Source organism: Leptosomus discolor, chromosome 25 (genome assembly GCF_034619465.1).
Source record: "Leptosomus discolor isolate bLepDis1 chromosome 25, bLepDis1.hap2, whole genome shotgun sequence".
In the NCBI taxonomy this organism is placed as follows: domain Eukaryota; kingdom Metazoa; phylum Chordata; class Aves; order Leptosomiformes; family Leptosomidae; genus Leptosomus; species Leptosomus discolor.
The window spans coordinates 8060050-8087516 of NC_141415.1; the positions used below are offsets into that span (position 1 = coordinate 8060050).

General features: G+C 54.6%; 2 protein-coding genes across 18 annotated transcripts in view; one reads left to right on the top strand and one right to left on the bottom strand.

The window, feature by feature from the left end:
• Nucleotides 1-1167: 1167 nt before the first annotated feature.
• CAVIN1 (caveolae associated protein 1) lies at nt 1168-16165 on the bottom strand. Its single transcript, XM_009945885.2, has 2 exons — nt 15746-16165; nt 1168-1833 (listed from the first exon to the last, which is right to left on the bottom strand). Exons 1-2 carry the CDS (start codon nt 16163-16165, stop codon nt 1168-1170), a joined length of 1086 nt encoding a protein of 361 aa, XP_009944187.1.
• Nucleotides 16166-20526: 4361 nt separating this feature from the next.
• The window catches only part of ATP6V0A1 (ATPase H+ transporting V0 subunit a1), a 29770-nt gene continuing 22829 nt past the window's right edge, over nt 20527-27467 (top strand). For 7 of the 17 annotated variants that reach the window (XM_086477775.1, XM_086477778.1, XM_086477776.1 and 4 more), the window contains exons 1-5: nt 20527-20643; nt 20886-20964; nt 21235-21332; nt 21905-22033; nt 26771-26853. In XM_086477775.1, the coding sequence (XP_086333901.1) occupies nt 20527-20643; nt 20886-20964; nt 21235-21332; nt 21905-22033; nt 26771-26853 (506 nt within the window). Of the gene's footprint in view, nt 20644-20885; nt 20965-21234; nt 21333-21904; nt 22034-26749; nt 26854-27467 lie in introns of all 17 variants that reach the window. The other 10 variants (XM_086477772.1, XM_086477777.1, XM_086477774.1 and 7 more) reach the window with 4 other exon arrangements.

The window sequence follows — 27467 nt, forward strand, 5'->3', positions numbered from 1 at the left end:
CGCCGAGACCCCTGGAGAAAGCAGGTGCTCAGAAATACTCAAGGTCCGGTGCTGGACCGGTGTCGAGGCCGCTCTCTGACCGTCAAGAGCCTCCCGTGGCATCGGGACATCCCGTGTCCCACCTGGAAACGAGCTGCAGACGGTGGTGGCTGCTCCGGCACCGCTGCCCGTGTGTCCCCTCGCCCCCGGCAGCGAGTGTGTGCCTCGCTGCCTGCTGCTGCCAGCCCCGCGGGTGTGGAAGGACCAGACCCAGCACCCCACCGCCCCGGTGCTCCCTGCCCTGGCGAGGACTCGCCCACGGCCGCTGGCAGCCGGGTCCGTAACCCGGGCAGGGGAGCGTGGGGCCCGCACTGCTCCTGCCGCGGCCCCGGGGCTGTCGCAGCGACGGCCCCAGCGCAGCGTAGAGGAGCAGCGGGCCCCAGCGGCGCGATGCGGACACCGGCACCCGTGGCAGTCCCGGCAGCAGGGCGGTGGCTTCGTGGCGAAGCCGTCCCGGGCACCGCTGCGTAACCCAGTCCTTGGGAGGGCAGAGAGGAGCAGACCTGCCTGCGTGCCCCGCGGCCGGCTCGGCCTCGCCCGGGCTCTGCCCGTCGACAGACTTGCTGAGCTCTTCCCTCCCGCGCCGGGCGCGCCACAGCTCCTCTGCTGCCCCAGGGGCGGCCACCTTGGGTGCTGGGAGTCCTCCTGCCTGCCGGGACGGCCGCGCCGCCTGGCGCAGGGAGCCGGGGTGGCGTGGGCCGGCAGGCTGCTTGGCAGGGAGCTTTCTTGACACCGGGTCTTTGCGTAGGGAGGACACTTGAGCTTTCCAGGTGTACAGCTGTTATCTTGGTTTTAGCACTCTCCAGCCGGGCCGGGTCCCTGTCACTCAAAGCTCGTCTTCAGGTCTGGGGCTAGAAGGCTCTCGGGCAGCCTGCGGCAGGAATGGTCTCCAAGGGTGATCTGACAGTGTAAGAAAAACAGTCCCGTGTTCCTAACGTTCCTGTGTGCTAAAACTAAAATATAAAATACACCTTGTCCAAGCAGGCAGGGGATCGGCGTCGGCTCTGCAGGGTAGTAAAGATGCATTGTGTACACTTCCCCTGGGGCACCAGGGCAGGGAGAGATCTCGAAATGTGAATGATTACGTGTTCAGCCGTCGTCCGCAACCCTTCCGCGCTGCAGCCTGCCCTACTCGCTGTCACTCTTGTCCACCAGTACCGCGTCGGACTCCTCCGTGATCTCCAGCAGCGTGTGCATCTCGGGGCTCTCCCCACGCAGCAGATCAGAGTTTTCTCCCTCCTCTCCACCAACCTCCACCAGCTCCGTGGCTTTCACCTCCACCTCGCCCTCTCTTATTTTCTTGACATGGAAAGTGAAGGGTGGCACTTTGTAGACGGCTGTCTTGGACCTGGCATAGATGGTGTGGTCAGGGGTGAAAGACTTCCTCAGCTTGTCCCGAGAGGTCTTCATCTTCTCTCTCCTTTCGTTAGTCACAATCTTGGTGCCCAGTTTGTTCATCCTCTTCTCCAGGTTGTGGCGGGTCTTCTCCAAGTTGTGGCGGGTCTTCTCCAGGTTTTCCTTGGTCTTTAGCTTAGTCTTCTCCATCTTCTCCTTTGAGAATGCCTTCTTAAAGTCATCCACTCTTTTCATGCCGCTCCTTTTGATGCGCTCTGCCCGTGACTCTTCAATAATCTCTTCAATCTCCACCTCTTCATCCGAGGAGAGCTGGACATGGTCCTCCTCCGCATGGTCCTCACCCGCAGGCGCCTCCTCGCCCTCACCTTCCTTCTCCAGCTTTTCACCTTCCTTTAGAGACTTGCTGATGCTCAGTTTAGACGGGAGCTTCACTTCATCCTGCAAGACACAGAGCGGAGCCAGTGAGACGCACACCCAGCCTCCGCAGCCCCGGGAGCCAGCCCCCCGCCCGGCAGTGCCGCAGAGCAGCAGCTCAGCTGCGACTCACGGCCAGACAGACCCAGGCGATGTCAGGCCTGGGCTCATCCTCCCTCAGTGCGCCTGAGAAACTGCTGCAACGAGGCTCTGCTCCTCCTGCAGCAGCTTAGGGCTCTGCTGCATTTAAGCTCAGGTATGCCAGCTCTGCTCGCCCCGGGCTGGTTCCAAACCCATCCGCGACCCCAGCGGTGCAGGAAGAGGCAGGCCAGTGCTGCAACTGCAGACTTTTCCCTTCCTCCTGTGCCCCTGTCACGGTCCCGTCCCCTCCAGTTCCATCTTCACCCCAGGACCTGGCCATCACACACCCCCGCTGCAGGCCCCAGGAAAGCCCCCGCCCGCAGCCCGCCATGGAGGGGCGCAGAGAACCCACCGGAGCGATGTGGTGCTCCTTTGCTCCCCAGTGCCAGCCCTCCTCACTGAAGGAAGGCCACTGGCCACCCCCAGGTCTCTGGCCTGGCCAAGGTCCAGCCCGTGGTGGCCCCGGGCACAGCGTGGTGCTGGGCTGCAGATGGCAGCACAGTCCGGAGCCGGGCATCTGGCCACGCCACGCTGCGAGCATACGCTGGCCTGGCCAACCCCAGCCAGGGCTCAGACTTTCCCAAGGCCGGCAGGATCCAGATGTGGGGCTGGGACATCTCTTGGGATGCAGCAGGCTGCCCTGTTTTTCCCATTTCTCCACTGGGGAGTAAGTTAGGGAATTTGTCCTAGCCCGTATCTGAAGACAGCGGCCCCAACTCGCACAGCTAGGTCTGGTCTGCAAGGTTACGCCGCCTCTGCTCGGGACAGGGGGGAATTCATTCAGCTTCTCCACTCTCCCGGGTCAGCCAAGTTTCTGATCCCAGTGGCAGAGGACAAGCATGTGCCCAGGAGAGGGGCGCAGGTCCGGAGCAGGATTGGTTTTCATCTGAGCAGCACATAGCGTGCGTCCCTGCCGCAATGAATCACCTCTCTGTTCCCAGGGCAGGCTGGAAATAGCCCATCACTGTACAAAGCGTCACAGCTGCGGGGCTGCGGCCCACGGCTCAGAAATTTATTGCCCGAGGGGTTTTAATCTACCGGGTGGGAGAGGCGTGGAGCTGCCGAGACGAGCGCTGTCAGAAAGCCAGCGGCAGCCGCCAGGCAGCGTGTGGAACGGGCACACGGAGAGCGGAGCTGCTGGGCTGAGGTTTGGAGAAAAGCCGAGGCAGCAGGACGGCCGGGCGCATTCCCAGCCCCGGGGCAGGCAGGAGCTAAACAGGGCAAGGACGGGGATCCCAGCCCAACACCGGCAGGAGCAGGGCCCAGTGAAATCGAGGGGCAGACCCCGGGGTACCCCGAGCCCTTGAAGCGTGCGGCAAACGCCGGCAGCGACTCGCCTTCCCCTGCCTTGGGGACGCGGGGAGCAGAGCTGCCGTGGCGGCTCCCGCGCGAGGCTGCACGCCCCGCGGGTCACGCTTGCACCACCGCAGCCACAAGGGAACGAGCTACACAGATGTCATGAGCCAGGACGCTTGCAGTGGTCAAACCACCGAAACACGGCCCCCAAGAGCCGTGCCAACTCCAGCCCTGCTCCTGCAGGCTTCACTGGCGTTGCCGTGGCAGAGGACGCCCCAGTCCCTCGCGCGATGCCGGCAGGGACGGCATGTTCGCGCGCCCTGAGCACTCCCCCACCACCGCACCGCCACGCTGCGGCTCCGGCCGAGCCCGTGGTCGGGGGCAGGACAGGACAGTCCCTCCGCAGACCCGGGGCTGCTCGGCTCGGCCAGCCATGCTGTCCCCCGCTTGCCCTTCCCTGACACCACTGGAGAGCTGACATAAGCTTATTGAATCCATGACTCCAGCACAGCTTCGCCTGGGTGAAATTCAGTGCTTTTAGCTGCTTTCTTGTTCCTCCCCAAGCCCAGGACAGCGCTGTGCCTTGGGCAAGGTGAAGCTCTTTGTGAACAATGAAAAGTCAGCTCCGCGGAACACTGGGCTCAGTGAAGGTGACACGGGCTGCAGTGTCCACGGTCAAAATGCAGAGTCTCCCAGAGCAGGGGCTTCGTTCTGGGTTTTGTTCAGAGCAGAGAGCTGTGCTGGGTAAAGCTCTGCACCCTCTGGATCACAGCTCACGTCCCAAACACCTTCTGGAGATTAAGGTGAAGTGGCCAACACATGTTTTCTTCATTCGATTAGCCACTTCAGGAGAAAACAATACACATGCTCTCCAGAGGCTCAGGTCAGTCCAGAACAAATCCACATCACTAGAAGGCAGGGATCCTGTTCTCCACAACAACACCTGCTGGAGCAATCCCAGGGGCTCCCGGGGACCCTGCCCCTCCAGCCGAGAACATCAGGAACTCCAGCCACTTCCTTCCCTCTGAGTCAACACAATGAGCCAGAACAAAGGCATCCCCCTCTCGCCTGGCATGACTGTCACTGGAAACAGGCCATATCCTGCAAACTCAGATACTTATCAGCCCCTTGTTAGCTCCAGAACATGTGTGTGCAGAAAGAAACACCACCTCAAAAACTCCATGTCTGCCACACAAAAACCCGCCTCTCCTCGTGTTCCACCAGCAAACCCATCTCCCGACTGAATTTTCTGATGTGGCCGAACGGGCTGCACCAGCCACACGCCCACCCGACCGGGGCAGCATCCTGCAGCTCTCCTCATGACCCTGAAGACATGGCCAGCAGCAGCTATTCCCATAAGGAAGGATGCCTCCAACCCCAACCTCCCCCCTTGAGCCTTTCCGAGAGCTTTTCTCCAGCTGTGCTTGGGAAACCCTTTGCAACCTTCTCCCATCCCCCTTCCTGCAGGGCCAGGGTGACCAGGGGGACATGCCCGCTGCAGGGCTGGCAGGCCGGCCGAGGGCCCCCAGATAGTGAATCTCTCTTTCCTATGCCTGGTATAATTCCTGCATTTTTTCCCCCTGACTCTTCTTCAGTCTGACGGCTTACACAGGCGTAGATAGCCAGCTGGAAGACAGCTGGTGGATTTTCAGCACTCCCCTGCCCAAAGCCCACCTGCATCCAGGCAGCATTCCTGCTGGTTCAGCAGGCACTGGCTTATGCCCAGGACAGCTGGGGCCAGAACAACCAACAGCTCTGGCCCATCCTAGTGGGGACGAGTACGTTGCTGCTGAGCATCGCTCGCCTGTAGCTCCCCACCCACACCCAGGCACTGCCCAAACCCACCAAGGGTCTCCTTGTTTCTCCTGTGGAGAAGAGGAGCTGCCTGGCGTGAGCAGACCGTGCCTACAGACACAGCCCTGTCGGCCTGCGGTGGAGGACAATGGGGCCTCGGTGGAACAACCAAGAACCATCCTGGGTCTAGGGGTGGCTGCTACACAAATCCCCGCTCTGGGCAAGGCACTACGGTCTGCGAACTTTATTTCACTCATGACTCATCCAGATGAGCCACATTTTTTACACCAGGCATTCCAACTACTCTATTTTTACTGGGAAAACAGTGACCCTTGAAGTGGGCGAGTCCAAAATCCTGGGTCTTGGCATCCCTGCCTGTTGGGGTGTTCAAACTCTGGCTTCCTGTCTGATGCAAACCTGTTCTGTTCTCTAAGACAGCTTGAACCCAGCTGGCACAAAGGCAGCAGGTAAACAAGATTTCTCAGAAGGCTTTTGTGCCAGCAGAAGAAGAACCTCCCTGCTCTATGCAGAGAGCAGAGCTACGGCCACAGAAGGACAAGTGGTGCCTGCGTGTGCGCTGGGCCCAAGCTCGCTGCCCTCTGACATGCTTCACACGAAGGTTCAGCTCTGATTCGAGTCCCAGTTCTCTTTCACCCATTTGCAGCGTGCCGCCCCAGCCCATTTCACGGCCGGACCCGCACAGCCGTGCTGCCCCGCCGGCACAGCCCTCCCGGGGGGCGGTTTGCTCCGGGGAGCTCCCTCCCGCTGGCAGAGCCATGGCACTTGTGGGTGTCCGGAGGGGCCCCAGCACCCGCACCCGCGTGGAAGGCAGCTGCCAGCTGCCGGGGTGAGGGGCTGCTCTGTGTTGCGCCCACTTGGAATGATCTGGAGCTGTCGGGTCGGCCGGGCAGACTCTGCCTCGCTCCACTCTGGGCCTTTTATCTGACATTGTTTTCGAGCCGAGTTCCCTGGCAGTGAGTCACCCCGGCAGCCCCACAAGGCCCTGTACACACCGCCCGTTGCCACAACACATGTAAACACCTCCCCAGTGATATAAAAGGCCAATGAGACACAGAGCGGAGCGGCGTTCCCAGCCTAGCAGAGCTCTTCAAGCACTGCAGAACCACCAGCAAATCTGGGGAATGCTCCCAAAACACGAGGAGGGCTCCTGGGTTGCTCTTGAGGAGGCTCCTACTGTCAGCGTGTGAAAAACAGAGTCCCAGAACTCCCAGCCACTCCGATCCCAGTTTGAAGGTTTAATGGAAGACTTTTCACACGCGCATGCTAATCACATCTGCAACTCATTTCGCCCAGTTATTTTTACACAATTGCAAGACACAAACAGTTGAGTTTGGTTGACATGCGGCCGTAACATGCAGAACAAGACCAGCTCACGCCCCCAGGCTCTGTGATGACCAAAAGGGGCTGATCCTGGCGGCTGCTGGGCGAGCCGGAGCTTGCTGCACCTCCTGCGCCCCGCCAGCCCCTCCTCTGCCCACCCAGGATGGGTCAGCCAAGCTCTGGGTGGGGGGAGGCTGAGGGAGGATTAAAAGCATCTGGGCAGAAGACAGCCCTCCAGGTCAGATCGAGCCCTGCCAGAGACGTTCTGCTCTCCCCTCGCCATGATACTGTTTTGCTCTGCCAGTCCTTAAAGGATGGTTTTCTGTGCTGACCTTCCACCAGTGTCACGGGAAGGAGGATTCAGTGACTCCTGGGTAACAGCCACACACCTGATGAGCACCCGCAGCCTCGCAGGGCTCAGGGATGTAAAGATGCCCTGCACAGAGAAGAGGAGGGCTGTGCTTTCCTCTCCAGTGCCTTGCTGGAACTGACCTTTTCTGGGGAGGCTGTAATTGCTCCCATACTCTCTTGCTATATCACAAAAAACTGCCTTTTTCATAAATCTTGACACTCTCCTTGAAAAGGAGATGTTTTCCCTGGCAGCTTCCCCCAGAGACCCCGATTCCCAGGCTCAGTTCACCCTCGCCTGGCCCCGGGGGCAGCGCCGTCCACCAGCCGACGTGGCTGTTCCCACCAGGCAGGGCTGCTCACGCCGCGGGGCGACGGCCCGAAGGGCAGGCAGCTGGAGCTGAGGGCATCTTCTCCTGTAGCCACACAACAGGAGGAAGGTTAACAGGGCACTGCGCTGTTACCAGCAGCCCTCGTGGCGTGAGATAAGCGTCAGGGAAACAGCAGCTAAAGCCACCGCCGGCTCCAGCGGGCGCGCAGAAGCCTGGCCCCAGCGCACGGCGCGGGGGGGCTGCTGCTGAACAGAGGGGGATGCTGCAGCGCCGGCCTGAGACAACTGCAGTTTCACGTCACAGTTCGTGCTCTCTGCCTGTCTTTTATCTATTGACAACAACAACGCCAAACCATTTCACAAACACAAACTAAACCTTGCAAGAAGCCTGAGGAGGAAGGTGTTACCCGGTCTGTATTTCAGGGGGAGAAACTGAGGCCCAGAAAACAGGCAGGATTTGCCCAGTCACAGCAGACTCCAGCAGAGCCAACTGCTCCTGGCTGCTAGCCCTTCGTGCAAGCCACACAGCAATTCCTCCCTCCCAGCTCGCAGACGCAGCGCACGACAAGTCCCACAATGCCCGAGAGAAAACCACAGCTCCTCGCCACCCGTCACAGCGAGGGCAGCAGCATGCAGCAGGCAGCAAGCAGGTTAGTCAGCAAGCGGAGGCATTTCTGCCCGCTGAAAGATCAGCCCTGCGGGTCTGAGGCTTGCAGCAGCCACAGGCAGGCGGAGAGGCAAAGGCTCTGGAATCAGCAGCTTTCAGAGTTTCAGAAGAGCTTCGAAGGGATCTTCAGGGGGCATTCCCGCTGAGGCCCTACACGGCTGCCTCCTCGCACGTCTTCCGCTGATTTGGGCCATGGCACTTTCCGCAGCGTGGGCAGAGGGAACCGTTCCTGGAGACGGCTCAGAGGGCAGTCCCTGGCGAAGACTCAAGGCTCACCCTCTGGATCTTCTCAGGCTAAGACGAGGAAAACTGCGTTTCAATGGCCGGCGGAAAGGACACAATGGAAAAACTTACCTGTCCCCGCTGGGAATCTGATCGGGAACATCGCCAACAAAGTAATCCGGATTAGCACGGGAACGAGCGGAGAGAAAGGGCACAGGGGCATGTAGTTTTAGTAAAGGGAGAAGCCAGGTAGCAAAATCTGACAGAGAAGACAGTCAGCAAAGATTTATTAGAAGAGTGACCTGCTCTGATTTATGGCAGGTCCCTTCTGCGGTTTCAGGCACGTTTACACTGGACGCTGCCATAGGGCCACATCCTGCTCTCTTTTCCCCCTGCTGTTCACAGAGTGATTTGATGTCAGCTGTTCTGGAGATATCGCCGATTTCTGCGGTGTAGCTGAAAGCAGAGTTTGCTTGTATGTGCAAGATTATGAAAAGAGAGTGATTTTAAAACAATGCCCAGCAGCTTACAGACCGCTATGCCCGGTGACACAGCAAACACGCTCACCACAAAATCAGTCACGGCCTCGACTCTTACGTTCCAAAGGCTGGACAGATTTTCACCCCAACAGTGCCAAGAGGTTCATAAAAAGAGAAGCCTCGAGTCCTTAACAGAGAAGACAACTGAATCCGCAGTAAGAAGTCACCAAAGAATATTGCCGAGACAGAGGAAAAGATCTAAAATATGGGGGGGAAAAGCAAAATAGGTTGGGATTAGCTCAGTGTTCTGGGGATAAGCTAGTTTGTTCTCAAGCAGTATCTCCCTGAGCAGCACAAGTCCCTCTAGCCTCTGTAATTCCGCGTATTGTGCAATCTTCTTGGCACTTTTTTCTATCAGGCGCATCTAGTTACTCTGTGTCCTGGAAGCTATGTCCTAAAAGGCTGTATCTTCTTCATCAGCTGGGAGAAGGAGCAGCATGGTGCAGGCACTGGAGCCCGTTCCAACCCGATGGTGAAAAGCAAGGGAGGAGTGGCACGGGGAGAGGAGGAGGCTGTGTTTGGAAAAGCGCTTTTGCCTCACAGTGAGTCAGAAGAAAGGCAGGGCTGTAGGAAACAGAGAAGTAAATAGATTGCAGAGCAAAAAGCTTTTGTTTTTTTTTTTCTCTCTGACAGCAGAAAAAAGTTTTGATCCTATTATCAGTCTGTTTGTACAACTGGCTTTACGCTCAGAACTGCTCCTCCCAGATAAACCTGTCTCGACTGATTAATAACTCCAGAGCTATTTCTGAACTGCAAACCAGTAAAGATGGAGTTTGCATTACAGATGATTTGCAGACAGATCTGTGCTGACACTGACATTTGCATCCTCACATAAAGCTATAGGATAAACATCCTGAGACTTTTTATTCTAAATATTTGATTTTCCCTCACTGACACAGAGCATCTTTGTTTCTGGTCTTTGTCTTATCTTGCAGCTGGACGGCGGGCCCACGGTTCTTCAGGTACTTGTAGAAGATCTTGCAGAATCAAGAGGACAACATTACCCCAAACAGGACAAAAAAGGGCTGAGCATGTTGCCAAAAAGCTTCTGAGTCACTGCCACGCTCTCTACTCACTCCTGGGCCAGGGACAGTGCATCACCCTTCTGGGTCGTGTGGCCACAGGCAGCTTCGGCGCAGGCGCGGGAACAGCCCGTGCCCGGGTCAGGCAGTCCGTTCCATGGAAAACCGCCGGTGAGCCTCCGCGCGGGTGCCCGCTCCTCCCGCCCGCCGCCAGCCCGACACTGGAGCAGGGCCGGGGTGACAGCGCGCCGTGGGTCCCCTGCAGCGGGCTGGGTGCCGTCCGCGAGCAGCGCTGAGGGGCGCAGAGGGACGCCCGCCCGCCGCAGAGCAGCCGCGTTTAGGTAAGATGAGGGAAATGGAGGTAACGCGGTGCCCGCGCCCTGCCGGGGCTCTGCAGCGCCTACAGCACGAAGCAGCTTTTACCATCTACTGGCCAAATTCCCGCCCAGGGGTCACTGGAGAGCAATGGGATGCCGTCTGTCCAGAGAGAGCACAGACTGCTTCTTGAATTCGTCGCTTTCTAATCCCAGACCTGTAAACTTGGTTACCTGTGGCCTTGGAGAGTTTTCCCTGCTGTGTGTCCACGATGGGTTAATTTATTTTTGCTGAGGGCTCGGATTTAGCTTAAGAACAGGGAAATGAGCCACAGTCTCACTGGAAACCAGAGCACCAGCATGTCATTATGCTGCCGTGTGCCGCGGCCCCTCTGGCATCGCACGGACATGACGGATCTCAGACCCACTGCTGACACACACAAGAGAGGCCTGAGAGAGGAATAAGTGATCGGAGAGAGCAATACCCTTGGTTTTATTGTCATGAGCCATTAATCGTACCTTAAAGTATTATCAGAAAATAAATACAAAACCCACTGGCTGCCGCCATGCAGATCTCTGCAGCGAACCACTGGGGAAAGCTGCTGCTACACATGGTGCTGCTCGGGATCCAGAGGGGGACTCGAGCTCAAGCCCCGAGCGCTCCCAGCACACGGAGCCACCTGCTCCTGCAGGAGAAGCGTGATGTGGGTGCCCAGTGCCCACACCTATCCTCAGCACCGTCATTCAAATTTTATCTGAAATTTCCATTTATTCTTTAACGCTGTAGCTGGGCAAGCTCTGCTGAATCCAAGGCACGAAACCCACACAGGCCGGGACAGCAGGTCACACTGGCTCTCGTGAACCCTCTGCTGTCATTAGACTCACACGGGTTTTGTTTCAGAATGATTAATTTGAAACAAAACCATAGCTCAGGGCAGCTGACATACTGTTTGGGAGGTGGAGAAAGGCTGCAGCCCGGGGCGGTGGGTGCGGCGGCTGCGGCACACGGTTTGCACGCCCTGCGCTCCCTGCCCCGAGCTCCCCATCAGACCCCTGAGCTCGTGCTCTTTTCCACGCGCGCTTTTGAGGAGCACAGACCTAAAAATGAGGCAGGTCAGGTCTGGCCTCCGAATCTGTGGCGTTAATGCGTGGGTTTGAAATTCATCCCTCCTCCCCACGATCGACAATCTTGTTGCTCTCGTCCATATAAGGCCCCCTCAAGGCACAAAAGCCAAGCCGTGCTATTTATATTTCCTCGTCCAGCCCTACCTACCCTGCACACTGAGCAGCTAGATCCATGTTCTGCCCTGCTCTCGTGACCACCCAGCCCTTCCCAGAGGAACTCCACGCCTGGCGAGGTTCTCGGTGGCCGCCGGAGTCGCCTGAAGAGCAGAGGAGCCCTGCAGGAGCCCCCGAATCTGGCAGCGCGGGGAGCAGCCCGGCCGCACAAAGGCTGCTCTCTCCAGCCAACAATGCTGTGCATCACGAGCCAGACTTCCCTCGAGCCCAGCGCCCACACGAGCCTCAAAATAAAGGACCAGCACACTTTAGAAAAGCAAAGTGTGTGTGCTGAGGGCTGCGGGCATTGGTCTGGCTGTAAGAAAGCCGGACATTTGCAGGAACAAGTTTAATTGTCAAAGACTGTTTGGAGGAAAAATGCTGTGCTCACGTAAGTGCCGTTCTCCAGACGGATGTGGCACGCTGCCTGGTCTTGGAGCAGTAGCTTTTTGCATGGGACATCCCATGTTTAATCCTGAACTGTGGCAAGCAGCCCCAGATTCTGGTATCCTAAAACCAGCAGATTTGGGATGAAGTCACTTCAGTTTGTTTTTATTAGCAACCACTCCAACCAAATTTGTTGGTGTCCTAATTTCTCTGAAAGAGAGGAGCCCAGGACGGACGGCACAAAGGGAGCACTGAGGAGCTTGTTCCCATGGGCTGCTAATAAGGGCACGCAGTCATTCAACATCAGCCTTTTTAGGAAGGCAAGTCCTGGTTACGGTAACTGAACTTCTGGTTACACAGCAGCTGCTCAAAATGCTCTCCCCTTTGCTTCTGGTAGGCAGGTTTTCAGAACAAAAAGGTGTGGTAATTTGGAGGGGATTTGCTTTTTTCGAATTTTATTCTCAAGAATCGATCTGATTCCCTACGTTGAGCCGATACAAAAACTCACTCCAGTAGAAACCAGACCGGCTCCTGGCAAAGTCAGGTAAAAGGGCGTTTGAGAGGGTGAGCAAGGGGAAAGCCTGCGCAGCGTTCACGGGACTGCGAGCAACGGCCTGTAAATACTCGCTGAACGCCTCGCCTTGGCCGGCCCAGGGCAGCGATTTCAGTCCTGCACTCCCCCAGAGGCTGCAACTACCCGGGCAGACGCGCTCGGGGCTCATCTCGACGGGGCCAGCTCTCCTGGAGCAGAATTCCATTTCCCTTTTGTCCGAACCCAACAGCGCGTAGTTCGGCCTCTTCTCCCCAGATCTCCTCTGTGCTCCTGAAGTGGCGCCCCTCACTGCTGGAGACTCAGTGTTCAGCCCCGAGAGAATCATCAAAGATCTGCGATCGGTAAAAGCCGATTTATCCTCACCTCCTTTCATCTGTTCATCCTGCAGCATCACGCAGTGTCCAGCCCCCACAGAGCACGATGCTGCTTCACTCAGCTGTCTTGCTTGCAAACAGCCACCGCTCGTTTTGTGTAATATTTTACGTCTCTCGGGATGAGTTTATCTCTTGTTGTCCAAAAGAAAAGGCTAATCAATCTCTGCAATTTTAGCCATAGCAACTGAAAATGCAATTGCACGGGAAGGTTAGTCACGGCTTTCCAAAGGCAGCTTTTTCTGCGTTAGAAAGTACTAATCATGTTGCTCACCATCCGGAATTAATTACACTGTCAGGAAAGCATCTAACATAAACTTTGACAGGTGGTGGGTCTTGAGAAGTGAAACACTGAATTAGAAAAGAGTTATTTTTTTTTTAATGATAGACACGGTTAAGGAAACACAGTGAGTTTTCCTCATTTAAACTCCCAGGGTGGAGCCCGTCATAAAGTTTTGGTTTTATAGACTCTTGATATGTTTTTTTTTTTTTTACTTTATTGATTATTAATACTGAAACACAGAAGGATATGAGTGAACGGATAATCCAGTGGGAATCAACAAGGCTTTGTGCAACAACCAGCACTGCTCAGTATCAGTAAAGCAGCTGAGCAGCGTCTTCGACTTCATCAATGCCCTTACAACGGACACAGAAAAATATCACTTTCTGTAGAGATCTGTCATTTAAATGCGTTGGCATTATCTGGTTTGCATAATCCCAGACGAAGTAGCACTTGTCACTGATGTGCCGAGAATTACTGACTGTGACAGAACAGTCACATGAATGAACCGGGACACAAAACCGCAACCCGACGTTGCTGCAGCTCCGCCGTGCGATTCCCCCAGTCGGCCCGTGTTGGGGATTTCTGGAGGAATTCTCTGACATCTCCATAACTACAGTAAGACACAATCTCTAAAAATCCTGTCCCTCCCAGGAAAAAAAACAAGCAGAATAAACCCCCCTAAAGCCAAAAGCAAAACTTCTGAGACCCCCAAAATGTTTAACTTCTTCAGAATAAAAGGTCTCCCCAAATAAGAGAGACTCCTGCCTACGACCGATTGTTTTCCCTTACACCCAGCCGTACAATCCACCTTTCTGTCCACTGAAAATTACACGATGACGGTTTCATGGAGTGCAATCCACAGAATAATGCCACTATCAAGCAACCTTCTTTTCTGTATCAGAAATAATAATTGAAGCAGCCCTGAGACAGACCGTAGATTCATGTAATTTAGAATCATTCTCTGTCGAGCAAAAATCTGTTTCCGTCATACGCAGGAAAAGAGCGGCATTGCAGAGGACTTCAAAAAACCACCCCGTTCTTCCAGGGGACGCCTGTGGTCCCTGTCTGGCCGTCAGATTCTCGTGGTACGGGTCTGTCTGTGCCACAGCAGCACAGCACAGAGCTGCTGCGAGAAAAGTACTTGTCGCTCGGGCCCATTAAAGTTCTCATTGCCTATTCCTCTCTAGTATTCAAACACCAAAAGCCCATCATGGATTTTGTATTTCACCTTAATCACCAAACTAAGAGATAACCAAGCGTTTCTCCTCCAAGACAGACCTTCCTTTGCCTTAGCACTGCCCGTCCAAGCCCGCACGCCTGCTGCCACACCCCCGGCCTCCCCAGAACTGGGCCCTTACCCCCGGGGGCAAAGGCTGCTCAGGCTTCAGCAGGAGTGTGAGGACTTCCACAAGGGCACAAAAAGCTCCATTTTACATGAAGCAAACCTGGAGGATTTCTCACTTGTGCTCTGTGGCCTCACAGTCAAATCACACCAAATTCCATGCTGGGAAATTGTTCTGAATTACAAATTGTTCATTTTTTCCCCTAATACCTTCATGATCCACAAAATCCTTGCCATAGTCCCTTGTCAACTGATTCTCTCAGAGGCTGTTCTGTCCCGATCACATCAGTAAGAGTGTCGCCCCTGATTTCCTTCAGAAGCAGGATTGCTTTTTCATATTCAAAGAGAAACTCCACTCAATATTCACCAGCAACAGCAAAGCAAAGCTCACAGCTCACAAAATGACAATTGCCAATGTTCAGGATGCTTCCAAAGGACCGAGACGCTTGCCAACTTCCTACCTATTTCTGTAACCCACATGGAATGTTACGTTTAAACAATTCCCTTCGCTCTTCTCATTTCACAATGCCTGCTGCTTCTGCAGTACATTTAGAGTGCACCGTATTTTATTCTTACACAGATAGATCTATCCTCCCCCAAAAGCCTGACACAAAGAGGGGGTAACAAACACGTCTCTCTCACTGGCGAGGTTGCCTGTATGATCTGAACAGGTTCGAGTGCTCCAGCCTTTCAGGCACGACAAAAGTACAAATGCTTAAGCTCCGAATCAGTTACAGAGGCCCCCTGCTTGTCAGATTCCTGAGCCTGGTATGATCAGCTCTCCCTTCAAACCCCGTACTAAGCAGCGTTTTCCCTTTTTTCTGTTTTTCTTTCCTCTCTTCCTGTGAGCTGCACTAGATGCTTCTCTATTTGTCCCTGACGCTGTCTATTATTAACCCAGAGGCTTCCATCTGAATCATTAACTATTTCACACACTTTTCCTCCGTGGCCCAGTGTAAGAGTTTGCTCTGCCAGGGACGGCTAACTCCGGACCAGAAAACTGACAGAAACACATTCTTGTTTAATATCAAATGGAAAATCCAACGCTTAGCATGGGGGTGGAACATCAAGCAAACCAAAGCTGTTATTGAAACCAGACGTCTAGAGGGTTCAAGACCGGCAGGTTGCAGAAAAAAGACCGTGGAAATCTGTACGAGCACAAGGGCAGAGGACCCGAGGGCTAACGCGCACTTGGTGTTTTCCCTAACGTCTCCATCTGTCCTGGTCAGTGAGATTAACCCCGACGCTGGGGTCACTGTCTTGTTGTTATCAGGTGCGTGTCACAAATCTGAAATATTATCGCTCTCCACGTAGCAACACACATGTTGCCTCTCGGTAGAAAAGAGGCTGGCAGACGGATTTCCAACACCCCCCTCCAGAACCCAGGGCATTCTTGTTCTTTTTTTAGCTGAGCAGTAAAATCAGGTTATTTTGACACTTGTGGTCCGTCGCAATTAGTGCTAGGGCCGTTCTCACTATCTTCATTAAAATTCCTGATAAATGCAGCAACTCTACCAAACCTCACCTGAGACACACAGACAACGTTGAATCACGAATGACAGCTACCTCGGGCCCTCCTCAATCTGGAGCGCCAGGCACTCAGGGGAGCTTGGGCGAGTAACAGAGCGACCGTGCAGCGTGACAGACCCCTCAGCAAGGAGAACACCCACTAACGGGACACAAAGACGGGGTGGAATGGCTCCTTACCTGGTAGATCATGACTTTGAAGTTTCTGCGTTTCAGGAGCTCCGCTTCGTTGGCCTCCAGCTTCTTTATCTGCCCGGCTTGCTTCTCCAGGTTCTGCCGGACGGTTTTCACGTTGACGCTCACCTTGCGCACTTTTTCCAGCATCTTGTTGACGGTGTTGCTGGTGGTGGTGTGTGCCTTCGTCAGCTTGGTCAGTTCTCCTTGGATGCTGGTCACTGCGCTATCCATCTCTTGCTGCCTCTCCTCCAGCTGGGTTTGGGTCAGCTGGATCTGATCCACTGCTCCAATGATCTTGTCCAGAAGGGTCAGCACCATCACGCCATTGATCTGGTCCGATTTGATGGGTTCTTCAGGCGCTTGCTCCTCCGAGGCCTCAGAGGCAGTTGGTGGTTCGATGATTTGCAGAGTAGTATCCTCCATGATCGCTTGGGAGTCCTGGCTAGCAGCGCCCGGAGAAGCCGTCACTGTAGGGAGAGAGAGGAGGGAAAACTAAACCCGAGCCTCAGCTCAACTCTGCGCTGGGAGACACGCCAGGAATGGAGAGCACAGTGCGTGGATGTCTGTGCTGAAATTCAAATGGCACAGCTCTGCAAAGCCGTCCAGGGAAACTGCCCTGCAAAATTTTCCAGGCTTGCAGGTCATTGGCTGACTCCACCTCAGTATATAAAAGGAGCCCGCTGCCAAATGCCTGATGACCCACCCTTTCTGAAATGATTAAAATAGTTGGAGAGGAGGCGATGGCTTTGCATGCAAACACAGGCACAGCTCAGCGAGGAATGCAAGCCCTGAAACTACAACCGCCTCTCCTTTACCCTAAGTCTGAAGGCACTACAAGTAACGGGAGGAAAAAACAAAAACCTTGGGTAAACAGCTCGGGAAGCTGCTGGGAGGAGAGCAGCCCCATCTGGGCACAGCTGTCTGCTTTGAAGGAAGGCTGGTTTAAACAACTGCACACGTTCAAGTTCAGCTGGAAAATTCAGAACTTTTGCCAATGCTTTGCTTTTTTTCCAGGGCTACGAGAGCTTGATTTCCAATCCTTTAAAGAAACGCTGCAATTTGGATTCAGTAGTTACGGCACATAACTTCTGGATCATGAAATGCACGCTCCCATGCGTGTGAACACACACAATAGGCGTACACACGACATACCGGTGTGCACCACGTCTCTACGCAGATTTATCACAGAAAGAATAAATATAATTCACTCCTGAAGGGAAGCAGCTGGCCGCTCCCACCTAAAAGCAGCTCTCAGCTCTGCAGCCCTCTGTCCATCGACAAATCTAGTCACTGGATCTGTAAATGCGGGACATGCTCCAGCACATGCCGTGCAAAGCTGTGCTTGTAAGCAATGCCCAAACCCACTGTCCCTGGTAAAAAACCTGCTAATTGTTTCAGGACTTAATCGAGTACATGTTGCTTTGGAAAGCGTGGGGAAGAAATAATCCTTATTTTGCTAACTTCTAACCTCAGTATCGACCCAAAGCAATTCATAGAGTCTTCTGTAGGGCTGGCAGGAGTTTACGCCTGGTGGAACCATCAGGGCTCGCTGCCTGAGGAGCCCCTCGGGAGAGCTCCAGAGAGCCACGACAACCCCGCGGCACCGAGCACCAGGGAGGAAAATTCAGATCCTGAACGCGCCCCTGGGCGAGACCCTCTTCGTGGTGTTGGCTCAGCCGAAGGAAACGAAGCCCCCGCAGGCTGGGGCAGCAGAGAGCCCCTCCAGGCGCCGCCGAAGGGCTGTGGGCAGGCGGGGAAGCTGGCAGGTTCCTGGTAGCCTGGACCATGAGCAGTTCGTACCCAGCACACCCTGCCTCCCGCCGGGGCCAAGGCCGCCCTTGCAGTTCGCCACAGGCTGGCACAAAACAACCGCCCTGCAACCCCCGGCCCTGCAGGCTCACAGCCCCCTCCCGGCAGCGCTGGAAGAAACGCTCAGTTCCGAGCGCACAAGCGGGGAAACCCACGACGCCCAACCCGATGTGCAGGAACGTTGTTCACGATGAATGCTCACGACAGTCAGCACTTTCCATGCCCCTGTGCTCTCTGCCATGTGACAGCTCGCTTTTCACTGCTGCTGCGCCCACACGGCACCATTGATCTGGACTGGGGTTCACTGTGCATCAGTAAATCGGGCTGGGCGGCTTCCACAATAGGCATTATGTCATGTATTAAAAATAGGCTGCTTTTCTATACCCTGTTTTTTCCTGGAGGACCTTTTTCCTGAGCATTTATTTCCAGTGTTTGCTGCTGATGAGTCAGTTCCACGAAAAAAGCCCTCATTCCAGCCAGCCAGCGCTGAGGCTCTGCAGTTGCTTCTCACTGGGGGTATCTGCTCCTGAGCAGGTCTCCGCAGGTACCTGCTGTGAGGCGTCACGTCCAGGACAGGAGGCCAGCAGAGCAGTGCTCTTTCTAGGCCTGCCATCTATTCCCTGTGTCACTTCAACGCAACCTCTGTGCCTTCGCTTCCCCATCTGGGAATAATGAAAAAACCCCAGGCTGAGCAGGCCCACCTAGACAGAACCAGCTAAAACAGGAGCTCGTATTTGTCCTTGATGCTCCGCAGAAGGGATGAAGCGCCAGGCACAGCGCTCGCTCTGCTGCAGCAACCACAGCCCAGGCTAAAAGGGGATGAGCCCACGTCCATGTTGGGACTAACTTCATCTCCGCCACTTTCTGCCGTGGGGACACCCCGGGAAAAGCCAGAGGTGGCAAAGTGCAGCCGCCCTGGGGGCCTTCACACCGCCTTGAGCACAGGACAGTGAATCTGACTCGGCCTCTTCTAGTGAGAACCATTTCTTGCCACTCTCATTGCACAGTAGACGTCGTTTGATCTTCGGCCCTTCCACGCTGGCTCTGTGCCTCAGCTATTACCCATCATTCCAACTTCCCAGCGGTTTTATAGCCCCGCTACTGAATTTGCTGTATGGGTACGGGACGGGCATTCCCAGCAAGAATCAGCGTACCACAGCTTCAAAGACGACCTGTCAGAGTGTGCAGGACAACAGAGGATGGCAACGTGCAGCATCTGCTTCCGCATTAGCCCAGGGAAGTTCCTGTGACCGTACGAAACGGCTCGGCTCCCTGACTTCTGGAGTAGCAAGACACAGCTGCTCAGGGCCCGTCTGAAACAAGGAATGGCCCTGGCTCGCTGCAGGCCGACTGCTGAATTTCACCACGTGCTGTTGACCCAGTTTGTCCCTTCACCTGTAGCTTAAGTACAGAGGACACGGACTGGACAGAGAAAAAGAAACAGAATGATCCTCTCTGTTTCTCAGGGAGCTGGGGATAAGCACGGGGGAGGAAATGTGCAGCACGCGTGCACCTTTCTGCACCGTTAGACGCAGCCCACGGAGCAGGAGGATTCACCCACGGCCAGTGCAAGGCCCTTCGCAGGCACCAAACTCATTTCCTGACAAAGTAAGGTACGTGTTATTTAACCTCCTCACTTGCTGGCTTTCTCAGTCAGTTTGAGAGATGTCAAATATGAGGGTAAAGCAGAACCTGACCGCGCTAGCAGCCCTGCCACTGCCATTCCACCCCGCAGCCCCACTCGCCTCTCCCACACGACCCAGTCTGCCAGCACGGCGTGTCTGCTGGTCGCCACGCCTGCAGCCCACCACGCTGCCCCGCACAACGTCGTTATTTCCGTACACATCTGCCTTTCGTCCCGCAGCAGCTCTCAGGAGCAGTACTTGGGGTCTGTCCTTCCGAGCCCCCGCCCCCCCCCGGTACCCCTCAGAGCACCGCCAACCCGCACGGAGCGGGAACGAGGATCCTCTGCTCCGAAGGAGGCAAAGGCCTGCCCGAAGCCCGGAGGGGCAGCACGGCCCCGCCTTGCCGCGCACCGTGAGGGGCTGTCGCCGCAGAGGCCTGTGGGAAGGGATCCTGGTTAAACCACCTTCCCGCGCCTCCTCCAAGGACGTCAGGACCGAGCGTTGCCTCAGGGCCGCGCCCGTCCTTCCCAACGCCGAACGCCCGCCACAGCCAGGGCGGGGCCCGGTGTTTAACGGGACCCCGGTGACACGCGGCGCCATCCCCGGGACACCCTGCGGGCTGCTGGCGGGAACGGCCGCCATTGCCGCGGGCCGTCCGGCCCCGGAGCTGGCTCCGAGGAGCCGCTCCCTGCGCTGCCATTCCCGCCCGGCGGCCCCGGGCTGCCCTGAACCAGACCGGATCAGACCGGATCGGATCGGACCGGACCGGACCGGACCGGACCGGACCGTACCTCCGCCCGCCGCCGCCTCACGGAGACGAGGGCAGACCGCGCCCTCGCGCCTCGGACACGCAGGGCGTGGCGTCACTGCCTGCGTCACGGCGGCCCTAACGGCGTCGGGGGGGGGGGGGGGGCGGGCAGGTGACGTCACCAGCCCCTCCGGAGGAGCGGGCCCGGCGCGAGCAGGTGCCGGGTGACAGGGCGGCCCGCTCCCGCCCCGGCCGCCGTCACTTCCGGTGCGGGCCCCGCCGAGGCGCGCCGTCGCTAGGAGACGTGCCCGCGTGATACAGCCCCGCGTGCGCGCTGACGTCAGGGACGGGAGCCGCCGCGGATCAGCTGGTGGCGGCCGCTGCGGGTCCGGGCTCCGCGGGGACTGCGGCAGGTAACATGGCGGCGCCGGGGCGGGGACGGGGCCCGCCGGGCCGGCCGCCCTCCCGCCCGGCGGCCGGGGCCGTGAGGGGGCGGCGGCGGGGAGGCCGCGGCGGCCCCTGCTCCGTTGCGGTCCCGCGCCCGCCCGGGCCCCGTTCTCACGGCCCTTCTCCTCAGAGGCCGCGGCGGGGCCGGCGCCGCCATGGGGGAGCTGTTCCGCAGCGAGGAGATGACCCTGGCCCAGCTCTTCCTCCAGTCCGAGGCCGCGTACTGCTGCGTCAGCGAGCTGGGCGAGCTGGGCAAGGTCCAGTTCCGCGACGTGAGTACCCCCCGCCCCGCGCAGGGGACCCCCGGGCGCTGGGGACCCCCGGGGCGCCGGGAACGGCGACTGCCGTTGCTGGCGGCCCCCCGTGCCCGTGCCCGCCGTGGCGGGCGCCGCCGGAGCAGAGGCCCCGGGGGGCGCAGCGGCCCCCGCCCATCGCTCCCGGGGCGGCCCGGGCCCCGCGGCCTTCGCGGCGGCGGTGCTGGCGGGGGTCGCTGAGGGAAGGTGTCTCTCCGCAGCTGAACCCGGACGTGAACGTGTTCCAGCGCAAATTCGTCAATGAAGTGCGGAGGTGCGAGGAGATGGACCGAAAGCTAAGTGCGTTTCTCACTGGTTTTGAGCCGGCTCTAACTCTGTAGCTTTTACCAAAAAACTAAAAAAATAAAAATAAAACCAGCGCAGGCTGAACCTGGGAGGCAGCGCTGGAACAGCAGGTGCTGCCGGAGGAGTGACGGCCGCCTTTCTGCTCTGTCGGCCAGTCAGCTGCCAACAGGGAGTCGCCTCCTGCAGGATGGCCTTGGGGTAGGGGGTGGAAGGATTGACACTGAAGTGTCTTTTCAGTTAACACACACAGTGCTGTCTCTCCAGGGTTTGTTGAGAAGGAGATCAAAAAAGCAAATATTCCTATCATGGACACCGGTGAAAACCCAGAGGTGCCTTTTCCACGTGACATGATTGACTTGGAGGTAATGATGCGTTAAGACTCAAGTGGCATTTGACCCTAGATGGAAATGGGGGAAATCAGCTCCATTGGTAGATACCCCTTGAATTTAGTGGCAAAGGGGCATTAACCATAGTCCCCCACTGTCACTTGGAACGCTGGCTCTGCTAGCTCACCTCAGGTTGGGGTTGAGTCACGAGCGTTGTTCTGCTTGTGCATTTTTCCAAATGCTGTTGGAAGGGAAAGTGCTTAAAAGGGATTTCACCCATTTAAACGGGTCGAAAACTGTTGGAACTGCGGTGGTGTATGGTGGGTCTGTGCTAAAGATTATGAGGGTTCTTGATGATTCATAGAACGCTTGTAGACCTAGAACAGCCTATAAAAGACTGGCCGAGGATGAGAGTTTCGAGTTGCCGGGGAGGATGTCGCCCGTCTGGCTCGGGGTGCCGCAGCAGCCTGGGGCCGCGCCCGCAATTGCCCGCGAATCGCGTGGGGCTGTGAAGCGTCTCGCCTGCCGCCGTGCTTTGACAGGCGTAGCAGCACTGGCTTATGGAACTGCTTCAAGTCCTTTTTCCTTCTCCTTTTCTCATCTTGCAGGCAAACTTTGAGAAAATTGAAAATGAGCTTAAAGAAATCAACACAAACCAGGAAGCTCTGAAGAGAAACTTCTTGGAGCTGACAGAATTAAAATTTATACTGCGTAAAACTCAGCAATTTTTTGATGAGGTCAGAATACCGGGGGCGGGTGAACACCTGGGGAGCTGGTTCTTCTCCCACAAATTACCATTTTTATTCTCAAATGTATTTTTAGTTGCTGTTTTGGGCAGCTCAGTCATTTTTATGCTTGGTTTAAGAAAGCTTCTGAAATCACTTTCTGTTCTCCATGCAGTACACGTAGCTACCCGTGATTTACCTCTTACGATGCTGGTTTGGGTTTGGTTTAGTTGGCAGTGGTTTGTCTAAAAACTGTGGAAAATAATTAAGATGCTCGTAGCTTTTAAAGACATCACCAGACCGAAACTTTGGCGCTGCAGTGAGCGCTTTCTTCAGTGGGTAAGAGGTTCTGTGGTCCGTGCGCAGATCCGCGGTCGTGCCTCGCTCACACAGAGGAATTGCACTCAAACTTAAGTTCTCTTCAGCCTTTGAAATGTCACATGGAGATTACTCATCAGGGTCATAATACAAAGTCCACTGAAGTAACAGATTATTTATTCATTTATTTAATTGAGCCTTTGATCAAACCCTGAAGTTCTCAGAGGTGAGTTCTGGAGCAAAGCTGCCATTTAAAATCTTCAACATCTTGTCAAATACCAGCTAGGCCAGAAACGGGCCACTCTTTCCCTGGACCTGACAAGAGCTTCTCTGATGTCATTCATGATACAGACTTAAAGCCTGCGTGGGAGAAGACATAATCCTTCGTTGTAAAGCTTAAGTGTCCCAAAGCGTAGGGAGTTTTCTTGAAGAGCTCCTGTACGTTTTTTAGAACGGTAAGGACGTGTTTTTGCTGAATACATGTCCTGTTTCCTCTAAGCCAAGGATTTGATCAAAGAGTTCGTAACGGATATGGCTTCTGGTATTTACAAAGGCTGTGATCAAGTAGAGCTGGGCTCCTGCAAACTTCAGACCGTTTATCTAACGGTTTGTTTGTCGGGTTTTTGGCACAGGATGCTCCCTGGTCAGGCAGTGGGGTTGTTCCTGTGCCAACACAAGTCTTAGTCACTGCTGACATAGATACTGCTGCTGGGGTGATCGGTTCGTTGGTCATGGGGTTGGTTTCAGTACAAAAAAGCCCTTGTCTTCGAGTGCTGAATGCTCACTTACAAGTGTCTCCTTGGACGAACAGTGTTAACCTGAGAATCTGTTACTTGGCTGCGTTAAGGTGTCGCTGCCGGCCTGTCCTGGGGCGGTAAAGCCAAGTGCGCCTTTTTGTTGGTGACCGTCCTCTCTGTGAGAGCTGCCCGCTGCTTTTCTTTAAGTACCTGCAATCATGCTAAATTTAAAGATCAAAATCCTTTTGCTAAATACGTCAGGTCACCCACAAGAGGGAACTGTGTCAGACTTAAATGAACTGGCCACAGAACGTTGGGAGGTGTCCCTAACTGTTTTCTGTGATAATGAACCAAAATCCAGCAAACCAAGTGCACTGCTCCATGTAAACGCAAACTGAGCAGCTCACGTGTGAAGTTCAGTAAAGCGTAAGTGTGGCCAATTCGGAACTGGTTCAGCTCACGTGGCCAACGGCAGCAGCCGGGCGCGAGAGCTCCTGGCTGGCCAGGGCCTCGGCAGCCCGGTCGTTATCCCGGGTGGCCAACGCTTCCCTGCTGCCGTTCGCACAGGACCTTCAACACATGATGACTTCAGTAACTTGTAATTAAGATTGTGTTACTCATAGTAATGAGTTGCACAAGAAATGGCTTCCTACCCACACGACTCTATCCTCGGCGTTGGCTGAGCTCTGGGGGTTTGCGCGCGGGGGAGGGAGGATGGCAAAATTTTGTCACTTGTTCTTCACGTGGCCATTCCGGTCGTGGTAGCCATTTCTTGTTTCAACCTACCATGTTGATGATTATGCTCCTTTTCTCAGTCTTCTTGGCTTTGCTTACGAAGAACAGTATGAGCTGGAGAGATTTCTCTGAAAGTTTTGCCTAGAGTGTGAGCGTAAAAGAAGACTGGAAAAGTAATGGTTAATGGCATGCAGTCCCCTTCTCTCTCTCCTCTAACTCCTCTCGCCATCTGCTTTTTTCTGTTTGTTTTGCATCTGTCACTTCTGTCTGGCTCTGGGTTAGTAAGTGAGATGGTGAAGTGAATTCCTGTTGGTTCTTGTGGAGATTGATTCGTGTTCTGTTTGTGAACTGGAAGGGGCTTGAATTGTATGGCGGCGATGCAGAGCCGTTACAGAGCAGAACATAGCCAAGGGTGGGGAAAAGGAACCTTGTTTTCAGGCCTTGAGATGAAAGGTGCTGATCTGGGTGAACAATAAGCCTTTTAAAAATGTTTAATAATGAAAGGTCTGCGTTCTAATTACTGGCATGCAAATGCTTGGGGTTTTCCAATCCTGAAGAACCCGATGCAGTAACAAGTGCTTCACAGCGACGACGATATTTCACTCGGTGCTGCTGAAAACTTTTATTCAGAGCAAATTTCCTAGACTCTTGTCTGTGGCGTTGTAGCTGGGTAGCTCTTTCATTCCCACATAGTCTCTCCATTTTTTATTTCTGTTAAATCTTGTACCGCTGCTTTAGTTGTCCTTCCCGAAGCAGAGCTGGTGTTGCCATCCTGTGTCCTTTCTAGAAAAGGTGTGATCATCGAGTCAAAGGAGTTGAGAGACACTTCAAAGAACGTAGGGGTTTGTTGGGCAAATGAACCTTGTGCAAGAAAGTTCTTGTTTGGTAAAACTGGTGTAGTCCAGGTTTATTCTAAGCTGCTTCGTTGTCCGATTTCAGCCCCTCTAAGCAGGACTTGTCTTTTTGAGCGGTGTCCTGACTAGAGGACGCTCAGCCTGAAAGGGGCAGCAGTAATACCAAACGTTTGTGAGAGTCACTCTCTCAAGGGAGGTGGATCCAAAGTTTTCACGTGTAGCTATTCTTCTTTTTTGTGCTCTGTATGCTGAGGTGTGGTGCATCTCACAAAAGTTATCACAGAGTCTCTTGATTACTGGTAAATACAATACAAGCCTCTTAAAAGTGTAACTTGCTGTGTTTCAACATCCTGAAATCTAGCTATCGAATACTCACTGTTTGGTCTGTACGTTTTGGTTTAGGGTATCAGATTTTCTTATTTTGGTTGTGTTCTCTATGAAGCAAAATTTTAGTTCAGTTTTTGATGTTGCAACAAGTTGCCTTCAAGTTGAAAGGCTCAGAAATTCCTCTGGTCGACTTTCCCGACTGCGTTAGGGGCTCCCTTCCTTTTGTGACACCTGTAAGCGTGTGTACAAGCAGTTGAGCTGCGTTTGATGTCAGCCTTGCAAAAACTTTCCTCGTCTGTAAGCACGTCCATGTGACGCGCAAGTGCAACGCTGTGGAGGTTTTCGCTGGAATGATGGTGCAACTATCGCACAAATAAACGACAACTGAGTCACCACACTCGCTATATACTTTTGCAAGGCTGCGCTGTATGTGTGCATGCATTTTAGGTGTTGTAGGGTCAAACTCTACCCTCGGGTGTATGTTGGCAAGTTCCCTCCGTAGCTGTGTGGGGAAGACCTCCCGTACACCCCAGAGGGTAGAGTTTGGCCCTCTGTTTGTGCTGAGGAGCTGTCGTTTTCGTCACTTCATTGTATAAGCTGCCGAGGTAGAAATAACCGTGACGCGGGGCAGGATGAAGTATGAAGACAGTGCACAAGAGGATGCGATTGAGCATGCTTCCTGACTTGAATTGCTGACGCTTACAAGCTGTATTCCCAAGAATTTTAGCTTGCAAAATTAGTTGCAGCAGCATAAAACGGCGTCCTGCTTTAACGCCTGGCTTGTCAAAAAATGAGCGGCGGGGTCAGACTGCCCTAAGCCACGCATCTTCCGTGGCTGGCAGCAATACATGTGGTGAATAAAGATAAGTGTCGTGGAGGATGAAGAGTTAATCAGTGAGCCTGTTCTTGAGCTGGAAGTATTGTGTGTTTTTCCTGGAGGGAGAACTTTGTAAAGCCAGTAAAGAAAATTACCCTCCAGTACTTCCAGGTTTTGTTACTGATTCTGACCCTGTAGCCACGCTGATGTGGCAAGTAGCGTGGAATCAAGCTGCTGTCATGTAATTCCGAAAGGGATGAGGTATTGCCTTCGCTTTGGAGCGAGGCAGAAGGCTGGCACGGGTCGGGTACGCAGGCCTTGCCCAGCTGCTGTGGGGTTACAGCCCTGTGACGCTGCAGGCTGCCCGAGGGTCGGGGAAGCTGTGGAAGACTCACCTGAGCCAGGTGTCGAGCCAGACTCCCAGCAGGTGTGATTTCACAGGCACCTCTCAGAAATGCCTTTTGCACCTTTGTTCATATGCAGAAAATGCCCAAGTAGCATGAGAGGGATCGGCATCTGCCCTCACGCTTTTCTCCATTTAAGGTCTAGGGAAAGATGAGAGTAAAGGGTGTCACTCGAGTTTGTGCCGTTAAAAAATGGTTCTTGGGAACATCACTTGTATTTAAAACTTGATAATTTTTTTGAATTCTGCCTTTCTTCAGACTTCCATATCCCACCGCCCCTCTGCTCTGCGCAGCAATCTTCAGACCTTTCTTGTGCGGAAGCTTTGCTGAGCCATTCCACTTTTCCTCTTGTTTCTCTCCTTCCTTGTGTGATTCTTGCTGTCTCTTCTATCATCTACTTCCTCTTTCTGCTGTCTTATATTCGTTCTTTTTATTTTTTTTTTTCTTTTCGTGTCTCCCCAAACCGTCTCCTGGTTCCTCGTTCCCTGCATGCCACTAACTAGTTTCATTAGATATTAATTGATTTGTGAATTCAGGCTGAATTGCATCATCAGCAGATGGCGGATCCAGACCTGTTGGAGGAATCCTCTTCGCTCCTGGAGCCAAGCGAGATGGGAAGAGGTGCCCCGCTGCGACTTGGGTAACGGCAGTTTGTGCTTTCTTGAGCCTCCCTTCAGGGTCGCCGGCTGCCGCCAGCCGGGGGGGTCCGCCGCGGTCTGAGCGCAGTCGTGGAACTTTCCAGACTGGCCCGTCGGGCGGGTGGAGGCTGATCTAAAACCAGCTGTTGGTCTCTGTTCCTGTCCCGTGTACTTGAACTTCCCAGTTTGCGTTTGTGCTTCGCACGTTTCTCTCTACACAGCAAATTCTGCTGGTTTGTTCCTTCTAAACCTGGTCTGGTGGTTTGCTCAGACATGCTGAGCTCCCACGGCTTTGTTGAAACCAGTGACTACCGTGGGCACATCATGCTCTGAAGAAACCACGGAGTTCTGTATCCTCTATTAGCTGCTCCCGGGCTGCCTTTGGGCCTGTAACTCTTTATCTGGGCGTAGGGTCTGACCCAGTGAGGTCCCCTGAAGCACGTGCCTAGAACACAGTCAGTGGTAGCCGTGACTGCCCTAATCCTTGCCAGGTCATGTACCAGGGATCCACTGAGATGAAGACTAGCAGGCCTAGAAACTGTATGTCTAAATGGTTTTGGTTTTTTTCCTCCTTTCACCAGTGATTTATTTTTTTAATATTTCATTCCATTACAAG

Bases quoted from the DNA above. Each gene is read 5' to 3' on its own strand.
- CAVIN1 (XM_009945885.2), bottom strand. From the start codon at position 16,165: ATGGAGGATACTACTCTGCAAATCATCGAACCACCAACTGCCTCTGAG. The intron at 1,834-15,745 runs GTAAGGAGCCAT...TGTGTCTTGCAG, and splicing joins TCAAAGTCATGATCTACCAG to GATGAAGTGAAGCTCCCGTC.